Source organism: Apodemus sylvaticus, chromosome 10 (assembly GCF_947179515.1).
Source record: "Apodemus sylvaticus chromosome 10, mApoSyl1.1, whole genome shotgun sequence".
In the NCBI taxonomy this organism is placed as follows: domain Eukaryota; kingdom Metazoa; phylum Chordata; class Mammalia; order Rodentia; family Muridae; genus Apodemus; species Apodemus sylvaticus.
In genome coordinates, this window is record NC_067481.1 from 2,226,897 (window position 1) to 2,245,634 (window position 18,738).

Here is an 18,738-nt window from a genome sequence, read left to right on the forward strand (position 1 = left end):
CGAAATCCCAAGCGGTGCGGGATGCGTTACGCACTCGGGCCACGCTTAGTCCGGCGTTAGCAGGATACCAAAGGCACTTGTTAAAGCGCATGCATCCCCTGCAAACCCATTCTCGCCCTGACACTTCAAGGCTTTATATAGAAACAGGATTTTCTCGTCTTACACTAGCAGTTCCCATTAGCACTCCCCGGGCACACACTGCTCTCTAATCCGCGGGCCGGACGCGCCCTGGCCCCCTCCCCCAGCCACAGAGTCGTTCTGTCCTTGCAGAAAGCGCCACCGTGTCTCAGACGCCGAACGAACGTCTTAAACGAGGTGAATGCAAAATGCAGAAAAGAGGCTTCCGCAGAATTTACTTCTGCAGAAAGGGGTGGGGGAGGGTGACTGGGAGCTGAAGGCTTGGTTTGATGCCTGCTCTCGGGCTTCCCCGCGTGACCCGAGGTAGTCCGGGAAAGGCGGCTGGAAACGGCGCGAGCAAGCCCGTGAGCGCGGCCCGCTCGGCGCTGCACAGGGAAATGAAACCAAAGCTCCGAGAACTACTACGAGGAGCGGAGGGGCCGGCGCTCTTTTCACTGGGCACTGTTGCCGGCTGCGGCAGGGCCTCCCGCACCGCACCCGCCCCGGCCGGACACTGACCTGTGTGCGATGCCATCGGCAGCGGCGACGGGAAGTACTTTCCGGGCTGGAAATGAGCGGCCGGTTGCGCGGCGGGGCCGGCGGGGGCGAGGCGTGCGGCGGCGGCGGCGGCGGCGCTGCGGTGGCCCAGGCTCCCGCGTTCCGATAGCAAATGCGGCGGCGGCGCGAAGTCTCGGCCATCCATGCCGGGCCCTGGCCCCGGCCCGCCGCCGCCGCCTCCAGCAAGCAGCGTGGCCGGGGCCTGGGAACGGCTCCGAGTGCAGGCGGCGCGCGGGCGGCGCGCGGGAAGCGGCGTCCGGGGTCACCGGAGGCACAGATAGCCGAGTCGGTCAGCACACCGGCGGACTGGGCTTCTCCGCGGGCGGCCGCGCTCCGAGCCGGCGACCGCCGTGCAGGTCCATGGTCTGCAGAGGCAAGCAGAAGAGACTCGGTGACTAGGGGGTTCTTCTCGCCCGGGGTACCCGCCCCTCCCGCTACCGGCCCCCTCCTCGCGCGCCAACCCGAGTGGCATCCAGACCGGACAGGGAGGCTAGGAGCGCTCCGAGGACTCCCTACTGCACACGCTAACGCGCCGGGTCATTGGAGCCGCCCTGCACGCGGGTCCAGCAGCACACACGCACCGTCCGAGCCACGCTTGGCTTGCAAGAGCCAGAGGCAACCCAACAGCGCTGCGCGCTGCTTCCCTTTCTGGTCCCTGAGAGTCCCTGCGGCGAAGGCGCCGTTGCGAAGAGGCTGCTGGCTCCGCTGGGTGATAAAAACCCAAATCTGCGAAGCCATCACGCACACTCGCACGCGCGCGCACACACACACACTCACACACACGCACACCCTCTCCCCTCCCCCGCTGCCCAAAGGTGTCTCGGAGGAAAAAGCCCGGAGTCCACGCTTCGCCCCCCCAACCCCCGCCCGTCTTTCTGAGGTCCAGCTTTTACTACATTCCGCTTAACCGAATAACCATGCTAATTAAGCGAGAAATTTTATTGATTGTAACTCAAGAGTTCTTTTTTAAATAACCTTCCTTTTCTCCTCTCTCCCATCCCCCCCATGCGTCTTTCAGTCCATTCTTTTGAATGTCGTCCCCCACTCAGCCCCAGTGGGACCGCTCCCCCACCCCAGCATTGTGCCACAACCCCAAACTGGCGTCCCGGAGCTCCGGGCGCCCCTCGACCGCCACCGGCATCACCTGGGCCGCTACGCCGCAGTGCCTGGCCTGCTGTCCCCGAGCCCGGAGCTTCCCGGTGAGGCTGGAACAATCACCCCGCCCCCCAATCAAATTCGCCCAGGATCTTCCTCTGCGGATTGGGGGTTTGGGAGGGAGGGGGCTCAGAGAGTCAGAAATTGTTTTCTCTCTGCCTCCCAAATCGGTCACAATGTTTCACCATTCAGCGCCTGCCCAGGACCACCTAACCAAGGCTGGTCTTCGCTTGGCACCTAGGTCGACCCTGCAGGGAAGAAGCTCAGACCGAGCATAGCTCAGGCTTCTTCTGCGTCTGGGTCCCAGCAGACCCGGGTCCTCGGGTCTTCCATTCCCAGCTCGGGCAGGGCCGGCTTAAAATGACCCTCCTCTCCCTTTTCTTCTACCCCTCCCACTGCGGAAGTCTGCTCCCGGGCGAAATCGGAGACAATTTCAACTCTTGAGAGGAGCAACCCAGCAAGTGAAATAAACTGTACCCCACCATGCACGTGCGACGAAAGTCTCTCGACCCTCCTCCATTTCCAATACTCTTCTCCTTATTCCCGAAATACGCATTGTTTTAATACTTTGTCTCAGTTCCAGTAGAACGGAGATATTCTTAACTGCGAACTTTGCAGACAATCAAAACCTTTTTTTAAAGCCATCCCACCGTGACAACAAAGCGATTAAGATGTTTTCTATTTCGTAAATACCATTTAAAATTGCTATATTTTATGCTCTGGGTTCTACACTGTCTTATTTGCACACTATTTTGTGTCTGATTTAATCTATAACCGAAAACATAATGTATTAAGTGAATACATATTTGCTCAGCTGATAAGCTTTTTTTAATATTTATTCGGAGAATTTTGCATTGTAAATAAACGGGACTACACAAAGACTTCTCTTTGTGCTCGACCTGCATACAAAGGGGTTTGGGGCTCTCTTCCCTCTGGGGAGCGTTACTCTCCCCGGGTCCAACAAATAACGCTTCTCCACCTCGCGGGCCTACCCGGCCATAGCCAAGGCGCGGAAGGCTCGAGCAAGGCCGAGGCGTTGTTGGCGCCGGGATCAGGGAATGGACTGCCGAGGGGATGAAGAGGGACTTGCGCGCCCCAACCCAGGCCGGCGCCTCTCGAACCCCGGAGGGCGCCGAGCAGGACAAAGGGAAAGGAGGAAGGGGAGGGAGGTCAGGAACCTGCCGCTTCAAAGGCGCCGAGGGCCGGAGTGGGGTCGGAGGCTGCGCGCGCTGTACAAGGCTTGGCGACGGCCTCCGGGGAGTCGTGTGCGCTGGGCTTTTGTTCTGGGCCCCCACCCCCAGTAAGACATTTCAAAGTCGGAGCGAAAGTGGGGGCTGCCCGCGATTCTCGGGACGCGGGCTCTGAGCTCACGCCGCAGCTTTCCTCTCCACCCCCTGCGGGCCGATCGCCGGTTCCTTCGTGCCTTTCTCCCAAGCCAGCCAGACTCTCTACGCCAACTAGGGGTGGGTTAGGTCTCCGGGACCCGCCGTTGCGCTTCTGACCTGACCGGAGGGGACTTTTCTTTGTGTCCTGTCCTGCCCGAGAGCAGCTGCGCCGCCCCGATCTGCTCGCGCGCTGGGCCTGGGAAAGCCAGCTCCATGCCGAGCGAGCAAGGGCAGAAGCTGAGGCCACAGCCGGAGAGAGGCGGCCGGAAGCTGAGGTGCCGCAGTTCGCCGAATCTCGAGGCTCCGAGGCCTCCCCAAGCCCAACCCCGGGACGGGACACCGCAATGGACCCCGGGCAGGGCTGGAGCAGAGGAAACAGTGGCAGCGTACAGAGAGCCGCGCGCGGCCGGAGAGTCGCCCACAAGAACACTTCTAAAGAACCCGAACCCCAGAAATCCTCCCCGGGTGGCTGGGCGTGACCCCCACAACTGCGGTCCCTCCCGAGGCTTGGCCAGCACTCGTACCCCGAGCTCCTCAAGGTTTGCTTTGTTTTCAAATTTCGCATCGAAACGCCGGGTCTGAGACGCCTTTGTCCTCGGCTGGAGGCCAGGCCCTGGGGTCCGTGGGCTCCCTCCTGCCGAGTTTCTCGCGCGGGTGGGCGCAGTGGGGCCTGCAAGGCCAGGCCGCAGCCAGGAGCGCTCCGGGAGCGAACGGCTCCGGCGTCGCTGCACAACCCGCTCCCTGCGAAACCCGCCCCCCCCATCAGCCCAGATAGGAACCGGGACTGAGTGGTGCAAGACCCCCGCTCTGGGGGATGGACCGGTCCCCGGACCACGCCACGCGGGTCCTGGCCTGAGCCCGCGTGCTGCCCTGAACGCACCGCATGAAGACGCCCCACTGTTCAGCCCCCCTCCTCCACCCCAACTCCTCCAGAGGGGAGGGAAAAAAAGGAAATGTTCTGAAAAGAATTAAATCTGTGGGGAGCGGAACCTGAAAACCTGCCAGCACCCCTCTAATCTCCTGTCCCCTCACTGAGGCCCGGAAAGCAGCGACCGTGGCCACGGAGAGCCGACCGTTCCCTGCGCCACTGAACGACCGGGCGGAGCCCATTCAAGATTGCTGGGGGAGGGGAGTAAGATGGGGGAGCAAATAATTGGGGTTCGCTCCTGGTTCCTCCAGAGGTGGGCTCTCACAGACTGCCCATTCGGGGCTACCCGTGAGGCTTTGGCTGAACGAAGCTTGGCGGTCTCTGTCCTGTCTCGATAATTTATTTTTAATGCAGGGTGTCGATCGAGACAACAAGCGCTCAGAGCAAAGCAAGGACGCATTACGGGGGGAATTTTAAACCGATCGATAAAATTTTTCAGAGGAAAAAATATCGTACTCATATATACATATATATATAGTCAATTTTTTAAAAAAGCCTTTTAACATCATAACGGATTTTAAAAGGGAAGCTCTATTATTTAACATCACAATCCTGAATTTCTTTTGCTTAAAAATGTAAACCCCAAAAACCAAGATAAAATAATAAAATAATAAAAATACAAAAAAAATTAAAAATGAAAGCAATTTGAGTTACTTACTGGAGGCTGTTTCCTGGATACAATTGAATGCAATACAATTAAATCAGTAAATGTGACTTTGGTTTGTATTCCTATTGGTATTTTCAATGTGCTGACTGTTGCACTGTGAATGCACGGCTTCCACAACAACGACTCTAGCGAGCCCATCCAGAGCGGCTCTCAAACCTGCAGCCCGGCGCGGCGAGCCACGGGCCCTGCATACTAATAAGCTCGTGCCACTCAGCCCGGAACAGCCCGAGCGCTGATTGGCCGCTCGGCCCTCCACGGCCCTGAGCTCGTGCCACTCATTCGGCGTAAACAGGCCTCCCAATAGGCTGGCGCCGGGCCAGGGAGCTGCCAATCAGGGAGCAGCAGGGCTACTACCAAGCCTGATGGCGCCTAATTCAAGCCCAGCGACTGCGCAGCTCCTTTGCGCAGATCATTGCTGCTGAATGGGAATGTGGTGGCGCAGGGCGGGAGAGGAGCACCGGGTAGTGAGAACGGGTGTCGGTGTCCAGGAGAGACTTGGGGTTTTGTTTTCCCATAATTTGTCAGTTGTAACGTTTGGGGGACTTTTGTTTGTTTTTATGCACAGAGTAAAAAAGAAATAGCCTCACGCTGTAAACCAGATGCCCTGTCCATACCAAGGCAAGGTCTGTGTGGCAGGTGGCGGAACCTGCTGCATGTAGGCCCAACTTCCAAGCGCAGATTCCGAGTTGCCCTGCTGTACCTCCACCCCCAGGCACCCCCCATCCAAACTGGGAATACACTTCGGCCTGAGGCATGCCCACAAGACTCCATAAAAGCCTTCCCCTCCCCCTCCCGAGAGGCAGATGTACCTTTCTTCGCCAGTCATCTTATCTGTTCGCGGACCACACTTTGCAGCGCAGCAACAATCGAAAAGAAAATCGAGGCTCTGTTGCCAAGATAAGGATTTACTTTTTCTATCAGCCCCTTAGGTTTTAAAAATATCTTCACTTGATAATTTTAGGGGTGGTTGTCATGGTGTGAAAACTACGCTTAGCATTTCTCAGTGCCTGTCCCTGCATATTCGCAAAATTCTCTCTACAATGGAAAACAGCCTCTAAACAATTCTCTTTATCATAATCAGAATCAAAGTGCTTTTAAAATATTCCGCAAGCAAATATTTCGGTTAGAATTTGGTTGCCTACCCAAATGTTATTTATTCTCAAGAAGTAGAGGTGATGTCTTAGTGGCGATGAATACATAATTTCTGCTTCTCTTTCTCTGTGTGTGTTGGAAGGGATATTTAAGTAGATGCCAAACGACACAGCTATATTCCTTTGGATTTTTCCACTTTCTTTCCTGCGTGGACACAAAGGAGTTAAACTAGCGATCTGTGGTCTCCTCTCTTTCCCCGCCTCCCTCGCTTCTGCAAAACGGTCATGATTGGTTGGCACTCTGCCAGCGGGCTGTCCATCACTAAGTGTAAACAAGGCGCTGATTGGCTGTTATCCAGTCCGCACCGGGCCTCCTGAAAAAAGCAATTACTGGCTCCGCGGTTTCAAGGCTGCCCAAGGCCGCTTGATGAAAGGAGATAAACCGGGGACGGTTTCCAGGATCCCCGCGGGCCGACCCAGGCAGCTCCCGAGCCGAGGTGCGGCGGAGAGCCCGGGGATCAAAGGCATCTGAAGAGAAAGGGGAAGCGGGCGCACTGCCGGGCCGGCCTGGCCCCCTGCGGGCCGCGCTGACCTGGGAGGATGGGGGCGGCGGGCGGGGACTCCGGGATTTCCCCCTCGCTAAGGACCGGGCTTCGGCCGGCGCCCGCTCTAGGTAAGCCTGGGTCTCCGCAGGCCACCGGACAGGACACACGAGCCTGACTGCGGGGTGAAGACGCCAGGCCAGCCCGCGATTCCGCCCTCGCCAGTGCGGTGGTCGCTGCGCGCCGAGGTGCAGGAGCTGCGGGGAGGCGCATCTCCTGGAGATCGGGTGCGCGACTGAATCAGGCCATCCTGTGCGGGATGGGCGCGGATTCCGACTCCCGGTGGCTCTATGGTGACCCGACGGCGAACGCCGGCCGGGCTTGGCCTGAGGTGAGCTCCGTTGTTCTGGTCCCTCCGGCGACGGGCAGCCGTTTCCCGCTTCGCACGCACAGAGAGGAGCTTCCCGGCTCGGGAGAAACCGCTGCTGGCAACGGGAGATCCCCGGACGCGAGCGCCCGTGTTCTCGGTTGATGTAAGCATCCCTTACAAGCCGCAGATTTTCTGAGTGCTTGGAATTCGAGTTCCTCGTTGTTTCCTTTCACTGATTTTGTTTACCGATTCAGGAATCTGTCTCCCCATTTAAAGTATTCTCCCTCACCCCATCCGTTCTCTCGAAAAGGGAAAAAAGGAGAAAAGAAAAGTACGAGAGTGAAATAATTGGATCCTACAAGGACACAGCGTGCCGATCCTCCGAGCTGCTGCAACCTGGAGGGGACCCGGAAGACCGGTGTGGGGGAGGGGCGCGCCTAGACAGCTCTGCACCCCCCTCCCCCTTTCCATTTTGCGTAACCCGGGTCCTTTAGGCTGGGCCGGAAAGATCTCTGAGCTTGGGATCTAGCCTTCCTGGGCGGGTGGAGACAGTGAGAAGGATACACCGGTAATCCATCCGCACTCAGGCCTGCTGCTGGACATGAGAACACGAGGTTTCTTTTCTCTTCAAGCCGGTTTAGAATCATGGGGATCGGCACCGCCGGATCCCTAAAAAATGGGCATGAGGGTTTGTCTCCAACCCCCGCCATGTGCTGTGTCCACCCACCCCCATTCCCCCGTTCTGTGTCGTCTCACATCCCCGAGAGGCTCCCAGGGTGTGAAAGGCCTCGGCTCCTTGCTGTCTCGCTCCCACCTCTGCGTCCTCTCTAACCTCAGCATTCTCTTAAGTCTAGTGGCCTTTTTCCTCCTTCGCTCAATACTGTTTCAAAATAGTTGTTACAGCAAATAGCTGCCGACGCGCCTCTGGATGCCGCCAGAGGCTGGCAGCTGCCCAGCGCGGGCGCACAGCCCCCGGCAGTTCCACAAGACCAAAATAAGCTCCCGTGTTCCTCTCACAGGGCTCGGCCTCCCGGGCGGGCCCGGGCATGTCTGGCTGGGCTCGCTATCTGCTCGGAGCAAACCATCCTGGTTTCCTCCTTGACTTCCTGCTATCCAAAACTAACAAATGGTTTTCATTTTAGAAGAACATGGCGTAAGGCTCGGGGTCCTTTCTAGAGCAGTGGATCTCACGCTTCCGAGTGCTACGATCCTTTAATACAGTTCCTCAAGCTGTGGAGCTATTTTCTTTGCTACTTTGTAACTGCAATATTGCTACTGTTGTGAACTGTAATGTAAATATTTTTGGAGATACAGGTTTGCCAAAGGGGTCATGACCCTTAGCTGGGGAACTGCTGGATCCGAGGGAAAAGGGGGGTGTGGGGGTAGAAAGAGGAGACTAGACAGGACTATAAGCCATATAGGTCAGCCCTTGCACCGGCGTCTCTGTTGTCACCTGAAGTTTAAAAGAAAGTGCGTTATTAATGCGTTATTAATGCTGCAACCACAGACACCCAATCGCTAGCCCCAGGGCACGATGGCCTCTGGACGCACTGGCCACCTCCACAGCCTGCAGGAAACCCTTCCTAGTTTCCTCTAGGCTGGGGACACCCTACATAGGCAGCTGGGCTGCTCACACATCAGACTTCTTCAGGCAATAGCATGTGTGCCTGTGAACACTTGTGCAGTTTTGAACATGTGCTCTGTCTACACGTGAATTCTGTGGGCTCACACATCATCCGTGTGTGTGTGTGTGTGTGTGTGTGTGTGTGTGTGTGTGTGTGTGAGAGAGAGAGAGAGAGAGAGAGAGAGCACCTCACATCACCTGAGTTAGATCCTAGGATCTCCTGGTACTCCCGCGGTAGGAGGAGGGACTGACTCTTGCAACAGGCAGGGCAGGCAGCTCAGCGTGCAGGCACACATAAAAATAAATAAATGTAATTTAAAAAGACAGTTTGAATCTCACAACACACTGACACACATCACACATGTACAAGCACTCTCAATTACAACTGCCTAACCGGTAGCAGAGCAGCCCATTACCCACAAGCCCTGGTCCCTCCTCCAGCACTCCCACTGCCCTTACAAAGCAGGAGACTGGAAGCTGGCCTAGGCCTCCCAGCTCCCAAATGACAGAGAGCCTACTGTGTGAGCTCATTGAATAAATAATCACTTTTTAATACAAGGGGGTGGGGGTCTATCTTGAGTTACATAAAATTGTAAATGCCTGCTTGGGCCAGAGAACAGCGCACTGCTCTGCGGGGTAATTGTGTGTTGGGTGTCTCTCCATTGTTCCCTGGACCATTAGTCAGAGGGCAAATTAGAAACAATTTCTTGACGACAAAAAAATTGACTCCTAATTCTTCCCACCAGAAATGGAAGGACCAAGCCCAGAGGCCAGGCCCAAGGCCGGAGCCTGAGAGCTGCAGCTTCAGGTGTGGAGGGGCAGGGACCCTGGGGGAGGGGAGTTTGTACGTGGGCAGTACAATAGCATGCAGGTTAGAGTCCAGCTGGGGAAGGATGGGACAGGACGGCCTGGGTAGGGCAGATATTCCTCAGAGAATGGCAGCCGGATTGCAACCTCAGTCTAGAATCAGGATTTGAAGAGATAATTGGGGCATTAAGATTATAATATATATATATGTATATATATACATCTTTCTCAAAGGGGTACAATTCAAGAACCGCTCCATGGTACTCGTAGGAAGAGAAGGTCTCGGATTCCCGTTCCTTCCCTGAAGCTTCTTAACCATGCCAGGGTCTTCCTAGCAGCACTGCTGAGGCCGGGATAAGAATACTGTGAAGGGTCTGAGTGTGGCCAAGTCCTCAGTACGTGTGTTCCCCTGAGGTACCGGCCTGGGAGTGAGAGAGTGGAGGTGCCTATCGCAAGATGAATGGGCTTCTCCCCCCCCCTCCCCAGGGAACTTCCAAACAGTCCGACTACTTAGCTGGGCACAGAGCTGAGGGGGCGGGGTGTTGCCCTGATCTGTGGGCTCCTGCCCCCTCCCAACTGGAGTCTGGGCTAACGCCCAGGTAAGGGGCAAAACGCAGAAGCAGCAGCGGAAGGGCTGCAGGATCCTGGTTTGCTCACAGTCTCTCTTCCCCACACACCTCTGGAGGCCTGGCTGTGCCATGCCCCTAGCCAACGTCCTCCCCAAGGCATTCCCAGACGCGGCTGCAAACCAAGCCCGGAGCTTTGCTAAACTGAAACTGGCTCAAGCCAGACGGACCCCTGTGGGAGGCACAGGTTTTCCCTTCAAAGCCGTATAGACAGATCTTCAGACCTGCTTCTAAGTTTTAAAAAGCTAGGGGAGAAGCCCCAGCGCACTTTGAAGTCGGATAAACAGCTTCCCCGGCCGCCAGGCCAGCCGGCTTCCTCCCAGGGAGGTTTAAATTCTGTTGTTGCCGATTTCCTCCAACCAGGTCAGGAGGCTGCCCAGCCCCCTCCCTGCGCAGGAAAGGTGCTTGTTAAACACAGTCGTAATTTGTGGCTAAATATAACCCGGTGTGTTCGCATGGAAAGCATGATTTGGAGGGCTTGTTGCGGGAGGTTATCAGTGAGGAGACCCATCTGGGGTAAATTAGAGTGATTTTCATAAAGGACAGAAGCATCTATTGCCAGGCTTCTTTTACTAGTGATAGTGCGGTATTAGTACCACAGGGGATCAGGGAAGGTGGAGGACGCCCGGGACCTTACCCTAGAGCTGAGGAAGCAGCTTCCGGGGCCTGAACTCCATCGGGCCTCCCAGGTCCCTCTCTTCATCTAAGGCTAGATGTGGCTTCTGTTATGCCTGGAAAGGTTCTGGAGGAACAGGGTTGTCTTTGGAGGCATGGGGGGGATAGCTTTGGAGGTCTGCCTCAATAAGGAGGGAGTGGTCCATCTTCCTGTTAGGCTGACCCAGGTAGCCCTCAGTCTCGGCAGGGCAGAAGTACCCTCTACTTGCCCACCCCCACCACCCACCCACGACTCTAATAGCCCAGGAGGGAGAGCCTAGACCACCAGAGAGACTCAAGGATAGGTCAGGTTGGATGAGAGGCTGAAGAAGTTACCCTGCTTAGGAACAAGTACCCGGTCAGTCTGTGTGTGTGGCTGTGCCCAGCCTGGCTTGGAGGGACGTACAATGGCGGTAGGATTACAGATCTCAACTGTGCAAATGTGTTCACATGGGTCAAACGGCAGGGTATGTCTTGATTGAGTCTCTGGGGCCAGATTTCTGATGTACTGTCTTATAGTGGCAGGTACACCTGAGGATGCCCCAGCCTCATCTTGTCCCTAGGGAAACAGATGCAGGCTGATGTCAGGGATACTTGTGACCTGGCTTTGCTGGCCTCTAGGCCTAGGGTTGGCAGGATCCACAGCCACTGTTTCTTCCAAGACCCCATACTGGGAAGAGCCAGCTTTGGCCTGACTTCCCCACCACCATTTCTGCCCTGCAGAGAGTTCCTAGTTAGGAAAACCCACAACCTGTCTGGAGCTCTGCCTTCTTCCACACACAGCAGAAGATCCCCGTCCTGGAGAGAAACCAGTAAGGGGAGACAAGCACTTTGCACCTTCTCCCTAATTTCTGGGGAGATCTGAGCCCTTGGTCTGGTTACCTGTAATGTTTATAAACCAAATAAAATGTCTCTGGACGTTCCCACTGAGAGGCAGGGCCTGTGTCAGCCTTGTCTTCCCAACCGGGGAGGGGGGGGTGCAGCTGGACCTCTGGAGTGCTGGCTTCTGGCTGAAGTGTAGCACATCCGCTGCCTCTAATGTTAGCCGGGCATTTGATCCATTCAATTAAAAATCAGTCGATAGATCCCTTTTTTTTTCCTGACCTCTACGGATGAAGACATATTCCACCCTCGTTCTCAGGCATCGATACCAGCTGAGGCGCTAACTCTCCAACCCAGGAAGGTTTCCACAAGTGGTTCCAAAAGGAAACTTCCGGGGGGATGGTCTTCTCACAGAAGCCAGGATGGCGAAACAAGCCCGCCCTGCAGCCAGGCCAGCACTAACCCCGGTTCCCACACTCATTTCTGGCATAGTCCACTTGGGCAGGCGCAGAAATGCGGTCGGTCGCAGCGCTCTCTACACACACCCTGCATATCCCTGAGCCAGACCCGGCATGGACCCCATCCAACGTAAGGCCACTGGCTGCTTCCCTTCCTGCTCAACTGCAGACACAGCTGGGGGACAGGGTAGTTGTCTTCCCACCAGGTTTTTAAGTAGCAGGGTTTTAAGATGCAAACAAGAAAAGCCTCCTGAGGTGGGCGGTTAAAAAAAAATCAAAGCCTCTACGACGACAGAGCCAGAAACAAAAGCTCTTTGGAGCGCATCATGGACTTGTGGAGCTAGCGGCCTGGGTGGGACCCGCATCCGGAGAAGGAACAGGCGGGCGGGTGCGCGCGAGTATCCCCTCTTGCTCTCCAACATCCCTGTCCCTGGGAGAGGAGGAAAGCGGCCTGAGGCACCATAACCACAAATTTATGGCCTGGGTGACGTGCTTCCCTCTCCCACAATGAGGCCTGGTGACATTAAACAGAAAATTGATGAGAGGGGAGCGAAATCTAATCTCTTTCTCTTCGCGCTTTTGTGGAGAGGGCCTGGGGCGGGAGGAAGACCGCGGTTGCCTGGGGTTTGGAGCTCTGGGCCAGAGGCTTCTTTCTACCTGGTTGCTAGGTGGGCTAGAGGACCGTGGCCTGCCCTCTCGCAGCCGCGTTTTCTGGTGGGATTTCAGAGCCTGGCGCTCGAGTGGAATGCTGTAATTGAGGCTCCAGAACCACATAATATCTCTGGTGCTCTCGGAAGCCCCAGCACCCAGAAACACTCCCATCTAGAGGGGAGCCCCGGGTCCCCACCGTGGCCATGAGTGCCCACACCCTTCCATTGACTGCTGCATAGCTCCCGAGGTGCGAGGATCACCTCCTGGCACAAAACTGTCCTTAAAGGAGCCGCCTTTCTTCAAGCCTTTGTCGGTGTCTAGAAGGAGGTCATTCCAAGAGAATGTCAGGACAATGCCCAAGGGACCCGGAGGGGAAACCTAGGCCCAGCTGCCCTGGGCCACACATTACTCAGATGCTTTAGGCTAGGTGTTAGCAGCTGGATTGTGTTGGCACAGCTGGCCAAAGTCTGAACTTTCAGTGAGAGCTCCCCTGGGCTTCAGGGGAGGAGACTTGAGCCAACTTGCGCCTTGCTCACCTCACTGACCTATGAGAACGTGCGTGTCAGGTTCAGACTTCCTAAACAACCCCTAGACTTGTCAGGACCCACCCAGCAAGAAGATGCAGTGATACCCATTTCACAGTCACCAAAGAAATTGGCCTCACCCAGGACTGAATATATGGACCCTGAGTTCTTCCACAAAACAGGACAAAGTCTTTGGGTCCTGAAACTCATGGAGTTGCACCTTTTGTCTTGAGAGCCAGAACCAGAAATGTGGGGGCCGTGAGACCAGCATTAGGTGTTTTGTGGACTACCACACCCAAGGAAGAATGTGGCAGAAATGCATTCCCCCAGGTGAGCCCCTCTGAAGGCTTCACTCAGGCACTGAATCCCTGGGATAAAACCTAGCAGGGCTGGTCTCCCTGTCTGAATCTGGAGGCTCAGCTAATGTACAGTGGGAATCTGGAAGCCGGATTCCAAAGGGTCAGGTTGGCCTGAGACCAACAAGGTTATGTTTAACAGGCTGGAAGGGAACCTCGACTCTTAGGTTCAAAAATCGGTTGTAAAAATGCTGGCGGCTTCCCGCTGTGGACAGGAGGAGCCTACCGCAGCTGCTGCATGGTTCATTCAGGACACACTTGCTCACACGCACAGACACGCACACCTATTCACACACACACACACACACACACACACACGCCTATTCCCAGCCAGCTCCCTTGTGAATTTCCCCTGAGCTCCTGCAGCTGAGCCTGGCCCCAAGGGTGGGGGCTCCCAGGATGTCTGGCCCAAAGCTTCTGAAGTCAGGCCCACTGGGGGAGGGGACACAGCTGGGGACAGTAGAGAATGGGTTCCTTGTGCCACTGTCATCAGGCCCAGGGCTTCGATGAACACAGCTTTGTCCGAACCCACACCCCGTGGTGACCACGGGACCAGAGGATCAGTGGGCCTCAGAACGAGAACTGGCGGCATTCTGGCTTTTTGGCTTTGGTTTACTCTTAAACAGATATTGGTTGTACGTCTCCCCAGCCATGTGCCTGGGGCAGGCCGGAAAGATGAAAATCCAGCCTGAAGTCCAGGGTCTGAAACAACGTTGCTCAAGTCAGGTTTTCTGTTACAGTGACTGCAGCCAGTGGTGGAGGTAAATGTGCGGGGTGAAGGATCTGCCTGAGCTGGCTCGCCCGAGCTGCTCAGCTGCCCTTCAGGTTTCTGTGCTGGCAACAGAAACCTAGTCTGATCTGGAGCATGGAGCAGGCATGCCTCCTGAGAAGTCTTGATCATCTGGAGAAAGAGGCATCATTCCTGGCATTGAGCAGACAGGCCAAGCCTCAGTCTTGATAAAGGAACGACCCACCTACAGAGGGCCTTGTGGGTTGTGGATCAATCCTAGAGGACTTCCTGGAAGAAGGAGGTGGGGGAGGTTCACAGAGGCCTGATGATAAATAGCAGTTGTGGGCCTGGTTTAGGAAGTGGGGTTCTCCCTGCATTGTTTATTTGCTTTTTTTATGGTTTTTCGAGACAGGGTTTCTCTGTGTAGCCCTGGCCGTCCTGGAACTCACTCTGTAGACCAGGCTGGCCTCAAACTCAGAAATCCACCTGCCTCTGCCTCCCAAGTTCTGGGGTTATAGGTGTGCACCACCACTGCCCGGCTCTCCTGCATTGTTAGTGAAGGATTGGAGTTGTGTAGACACCGGGACCCTGGGAACTCAGACTGTAATGACTGGTCCACAATGAATCAACAGTCTGAGGATCCTTGGAACCATACCATGTAACTATCCTGTACGGAAGGGTGGGTGAATTTATATTTATATATATATATATATATATATATATATATATATATATATATATATAGTTTTTATATTTCTCAAGTTTCTCTTGAAATGTATTTATTTTGTAATCAGAAGCAATTGGTCAACACTACCCCAGAAAATGTGCAGGTCTGGAGATCAATGACTTGCTAAGGATGAGTCTGGTGCCTTAGCCCTACTGGGGAGCCCTATGTGGCCCATATTCATCCAGTCTCGTTCTTGCCCCAAAGGCCCCTCAAGTGCCCAAATTTGCTCCCAGCACAGAGAAGGCTTATAGGGGAGGTGTAAGCCCTCTTTCCCACGCCTCCATGGTGTGGCTAGCGACAGTTGTTTTCTTTTTTTTCTTTTTTTTTTTAAGGATTCCCCCCCCCTTTTTTATTTATTTATGTGAATACACTGTATCTGTCTTCAGACACACACTAGAAAAGTGCATCGGATCCCATTACAGATGGTTGTGAGCCAACATGTGGCTGCTGGGAATTGAACTCAGGACCTCTGGAAGAGCAGTCAGTGCTCTCAACCTCTGAGCCGTCTCTCCAGCCCGACAGTTGTTTTCTAAGCACATGTAGAGAGGTGCCTCAGCGAGTTTTAGTTCCTGGCCGTGAGAATCTCATGGCCTCTGGGGAGGACACACCGGTAACATTCAAATATGCATGCTGAGACGGAAAAGGCGCCTCGTATCCGATATATTGATATATCGAGAACGATCATCTCCTGGTCTTTCCGGCCTCCACCAGCGATTCAGAGGTGAGGCACACTGATTCCTTAAAGATGAGAACCAGGTAGGAAAACGGCTGCCACATGTTGTGGGCCTTGACAAGGCTGGGGTCCCTTCCACAGGACCCCACGCTCTTGCAGTTGTACGCATGTTCTGCCCCCTCCCCCGCCCCATCTCACACCTGCCTCCTCAAGCCTGCCCTGTGACTGGGTTCGGCCCCAACCATTCCAGGGGGGACTGTAGAATTTTTGACAGGAAGTAGGTGGGAGGTGAGACCCAGGGGTCACTGACCTAGATCCACAGGGCCTGAAAGTGGCTTCAAGCTTAGTGGGAATAGGCCTCAGACTCATCCAAGCTCCCGAAAGAATGGGGAGTTTGGAATCTAAGCAGACAGCAAGTTCCGCCCCTCTTAGTTACAGCTTCTCTTCTCTTGGGGGGAGACCATTGGGGGCCCAGCACTCAGGAGAGAAGGAGCCAAGGCTCCTTCCCACAACTCAGGGAAGACGCAGCAGACCTGGACACGCGTGCACGGCTGAGGTCATACAGTCCCAGCCCTGTAAGCCCCGAGCAGTGAGACTCGGGCTGTCCCTGTGGATCCCCAGAGGGGCCTTGTGACCACTGACTCAAGGATCTAACAGGGATCCAGGGAGCCTGGAGGGGGGCACCGGGGAGTGTCTTGAGCAGAGCCCAACCCTGCGTTCCTTTATGACACAAAGCAGACCCCAAAATGCAAGCGGGGGACCTGTACAGCCACCTGCTGTTGGACACCTTCCTGTTTGTGACAGGTTAAGTCAGGTGCTGAGGAGGAGCCAAGCTCTAAGGGACAGTGACTGAGAGCTGGGTGGGGTGCCCCACGAGAGGGGGAAAGAGAAGTCCTGCCCGGATGATTCAGGCATTTCCCTCCTATCAGGTAATGCACATTATCAGTTGACCTCAGGTTCAAGGTTCAAAGGTTGGAGTGGGAAACTGGAAACAGAAAAGCGAGTTGTCTCTTGTAGTAAAGCAAGTAGCCTGTGCTCACACAGGTGGGGTAAGGCAGCAAGACCCATGTATGAGTGGAGAACAGGTTAGCCCTACCAGGAGCACCACACACCTGTCACCGTGTCCTCCTCAGACACCCCTCCTTCCACACCACCCCGGGCCCAGAACAGACAGTCACAGACTTACTAGGCCCCCTCAGCTCCAGAGGCAGGAGTTCCACAGAGGGTGCTCCCTTCTCTCTTCCCTCACATGCGGCCCTCTCTCCCATCCCACAAGCTCCTCCATGATCTGGCTGTCTGGATATGTCTTCGGTCACATAGGGTGACTGTGCTGTGACTTAACGTGTGCACACAGTAGAGAGAGACACAAAGCCCAGGTCTGCAAGGAATTGTCTGGAGAATAATCTCCCACCTCATCCTGCCCAGGTCACCCACAGTGGGACCCTGGTCGATGGACAAGCCTTCACTGGCACCGGAAGCCCTGCTGCCTGACCAGATGCTCTTTTTTCCCATTTTATCTGTTGGTAAGAACCATCCGGCCCGGTATAGTGAGTGACACATGCCTTTAGTCCCAGCACTCGGGAGGCAGAGGCAAGGAGATCTCTGTTGAGTTCAAGACCAGCCTGGTCTATATAGCAAATACCTGGACAGCCAGGGCCATACAGAGAGACCCTGTCTCAAAAGAAAGAGAGAGAGAATCCTGTTTCCTTCTGGGGTACAGCTACCTCTATGGTCAGGCCCTTGTCTTCTGTCCTGCTTCCCAATTCCTGTTCAGACTTGTCCCTCTGACTGCCAGTGACTTGTCTACAGCCCTTAGACTCACCTCTTAGTTATAACCCTGAAGCCGCAGGCAGCACTAGAAACACTTCTAATGTCTGCCCTTCTTTTTAGCTGGGGTCAGGGATTCACATATCAGGGACTCTAGCCCAGCAACAAGACAAAGGTGGGGATTATTATTATTGGTGTTGAGACAGAGTCTCACGCTACAACTCAGAGCAGCCTTGAATCTAAGCAGTTCTGTCTCAGTACCTAGGAAGCTGGACGAGCCCTAGATATGTGTATTGATGGCCATTGGTGAGGATCGGCTGGCCTTCTCAGGTCAGAAGGGTTTCAGGTCGGTTGGGGAGCCCTGGGGGTTGGGGCAAGAACTGATACACAGATTGTAAGTGTGTGTGTGAGCGGTGTCTGTGTGCTGAAATCACAGGCATGTGCTTTGGAGGTCCCACTGTAGTGAATTAAATGGTGGCCCTTCCCACTTAAAAAAGAGGAAAGAAAGAAAAATGTAAGTTAAAGTCCATTGGAGCCTGTATCCAACTCTAACTGCAGAAGGGTCTTTCCATGTAGAGAGAGAAGTAAGGATCCAGAGATGAAGTCGCTGCATATTGGGGAAGATGTAAGGGAGAAACAGGGAGATTCAAAGCCTTGAAGATCCTTTGTGGGGGCTGGGAGAGAGAGAGAGGCAGAGAGTACAGCGAGGCAATTACAGGCTAAGGACTCTGGGCTGCCGGCCACTGGAGGCAACAGGAAGGACTCTGCAGAAGGGTTGTCCTGAAGGAGGTAAGGCCCAGTGTTGTTCTTGTGACTTACCCATAGCACTGCAGCCCCCACCCAGGACCAGGAGAGCGTAAACCTCAGGTTAAGTTGCCTGGGCTGTAGCTCTTTGTTATACACCAGGACACTGGCCCATGATGCAATTTACCTGTCCTTGCAGAAGAGGTATGGATGGATGTGTTTCCCTGAAGAGAACCAGAGGGACAGAACTGTAATCAGTGTGGGGGGTTCACACTATGCAGGGCATGTCCACCAACTAGTTAGGGAACCACAGAGGTCTCAAGACCTGCTCCAACAGGGAGGGTGGGATTCGGTCTGGGCAAGGCTGGAAAATGTGTAGGTTTCTTTTTTTTTTTCTTTCTTTCTTTCTTTTTTTTTTTTTTTTTCCCCGAGACAGGGTTTCTCTATGTGGCCCTGGCTGTCCTGGAATTCATTCTGTAGACCAGGCTGGCTTCGAACTCAGAAATCTGCCTGCCTCTGCCTCCCAGAGTGCTGGGATTACAGGTGTACGCCACCACCGCCCAGCTAAAGTGTAGGTTTCTAAATCAGAATTTAGAAACAATTCAAATGGACACAGAAAGGGTGGCAGAAGCGAGATGCCAGGGTCAGCTGGGAAGGGGGGTGGGGGGCTGGGGGCGAGGGGGCTGCCTCCTTCCACATATTTCTACAAATCAGCCTTTGCAGCCTTAAGAGAACGCTCAGCCAGGCAGTGGTGGTGCATGC

At 54.8% G+C, this 18,738-nt stretch overlaps 1 protein-coding gene across 3 annotated transcripts in view; it reads right to left on the reverse strand.

Moving 5' to 3' along the window:
- Bahcc1 (BAH domain and coiled-coil containing 1) overlaps positions 1–5,031 on the reverse strand; it is a 57,868-nt gene extending 52,837 nt beyond the window's left edge. For 2 of the 3 annotated variants that reach the window (XR_007979743.1, XM_052194833.1), the window contains exons 1-2: positions 4,802–5,030; positions 637–1,040 (exon numbers count right to left, since the gene is read on the reverse strand). Coding sequence is in view for 2 of the 3 variants with exons in the window: in XM_052194833.1 (XP_052050793.1) it covers positions 637–820 (184 nt within the window). In the remaining variant the exon portion in view is untranslated. Of the gene's footprint in view, positions 1–636; positions 1,041–4,801 lie in introns of all 3 variants that reach the window. The other variant, XM_052194834.1, reaches the window with a different exon arrangement.
- Between the last annotated feature and the right edge of the window lie 13,707 nt (positions 5,032–18,738).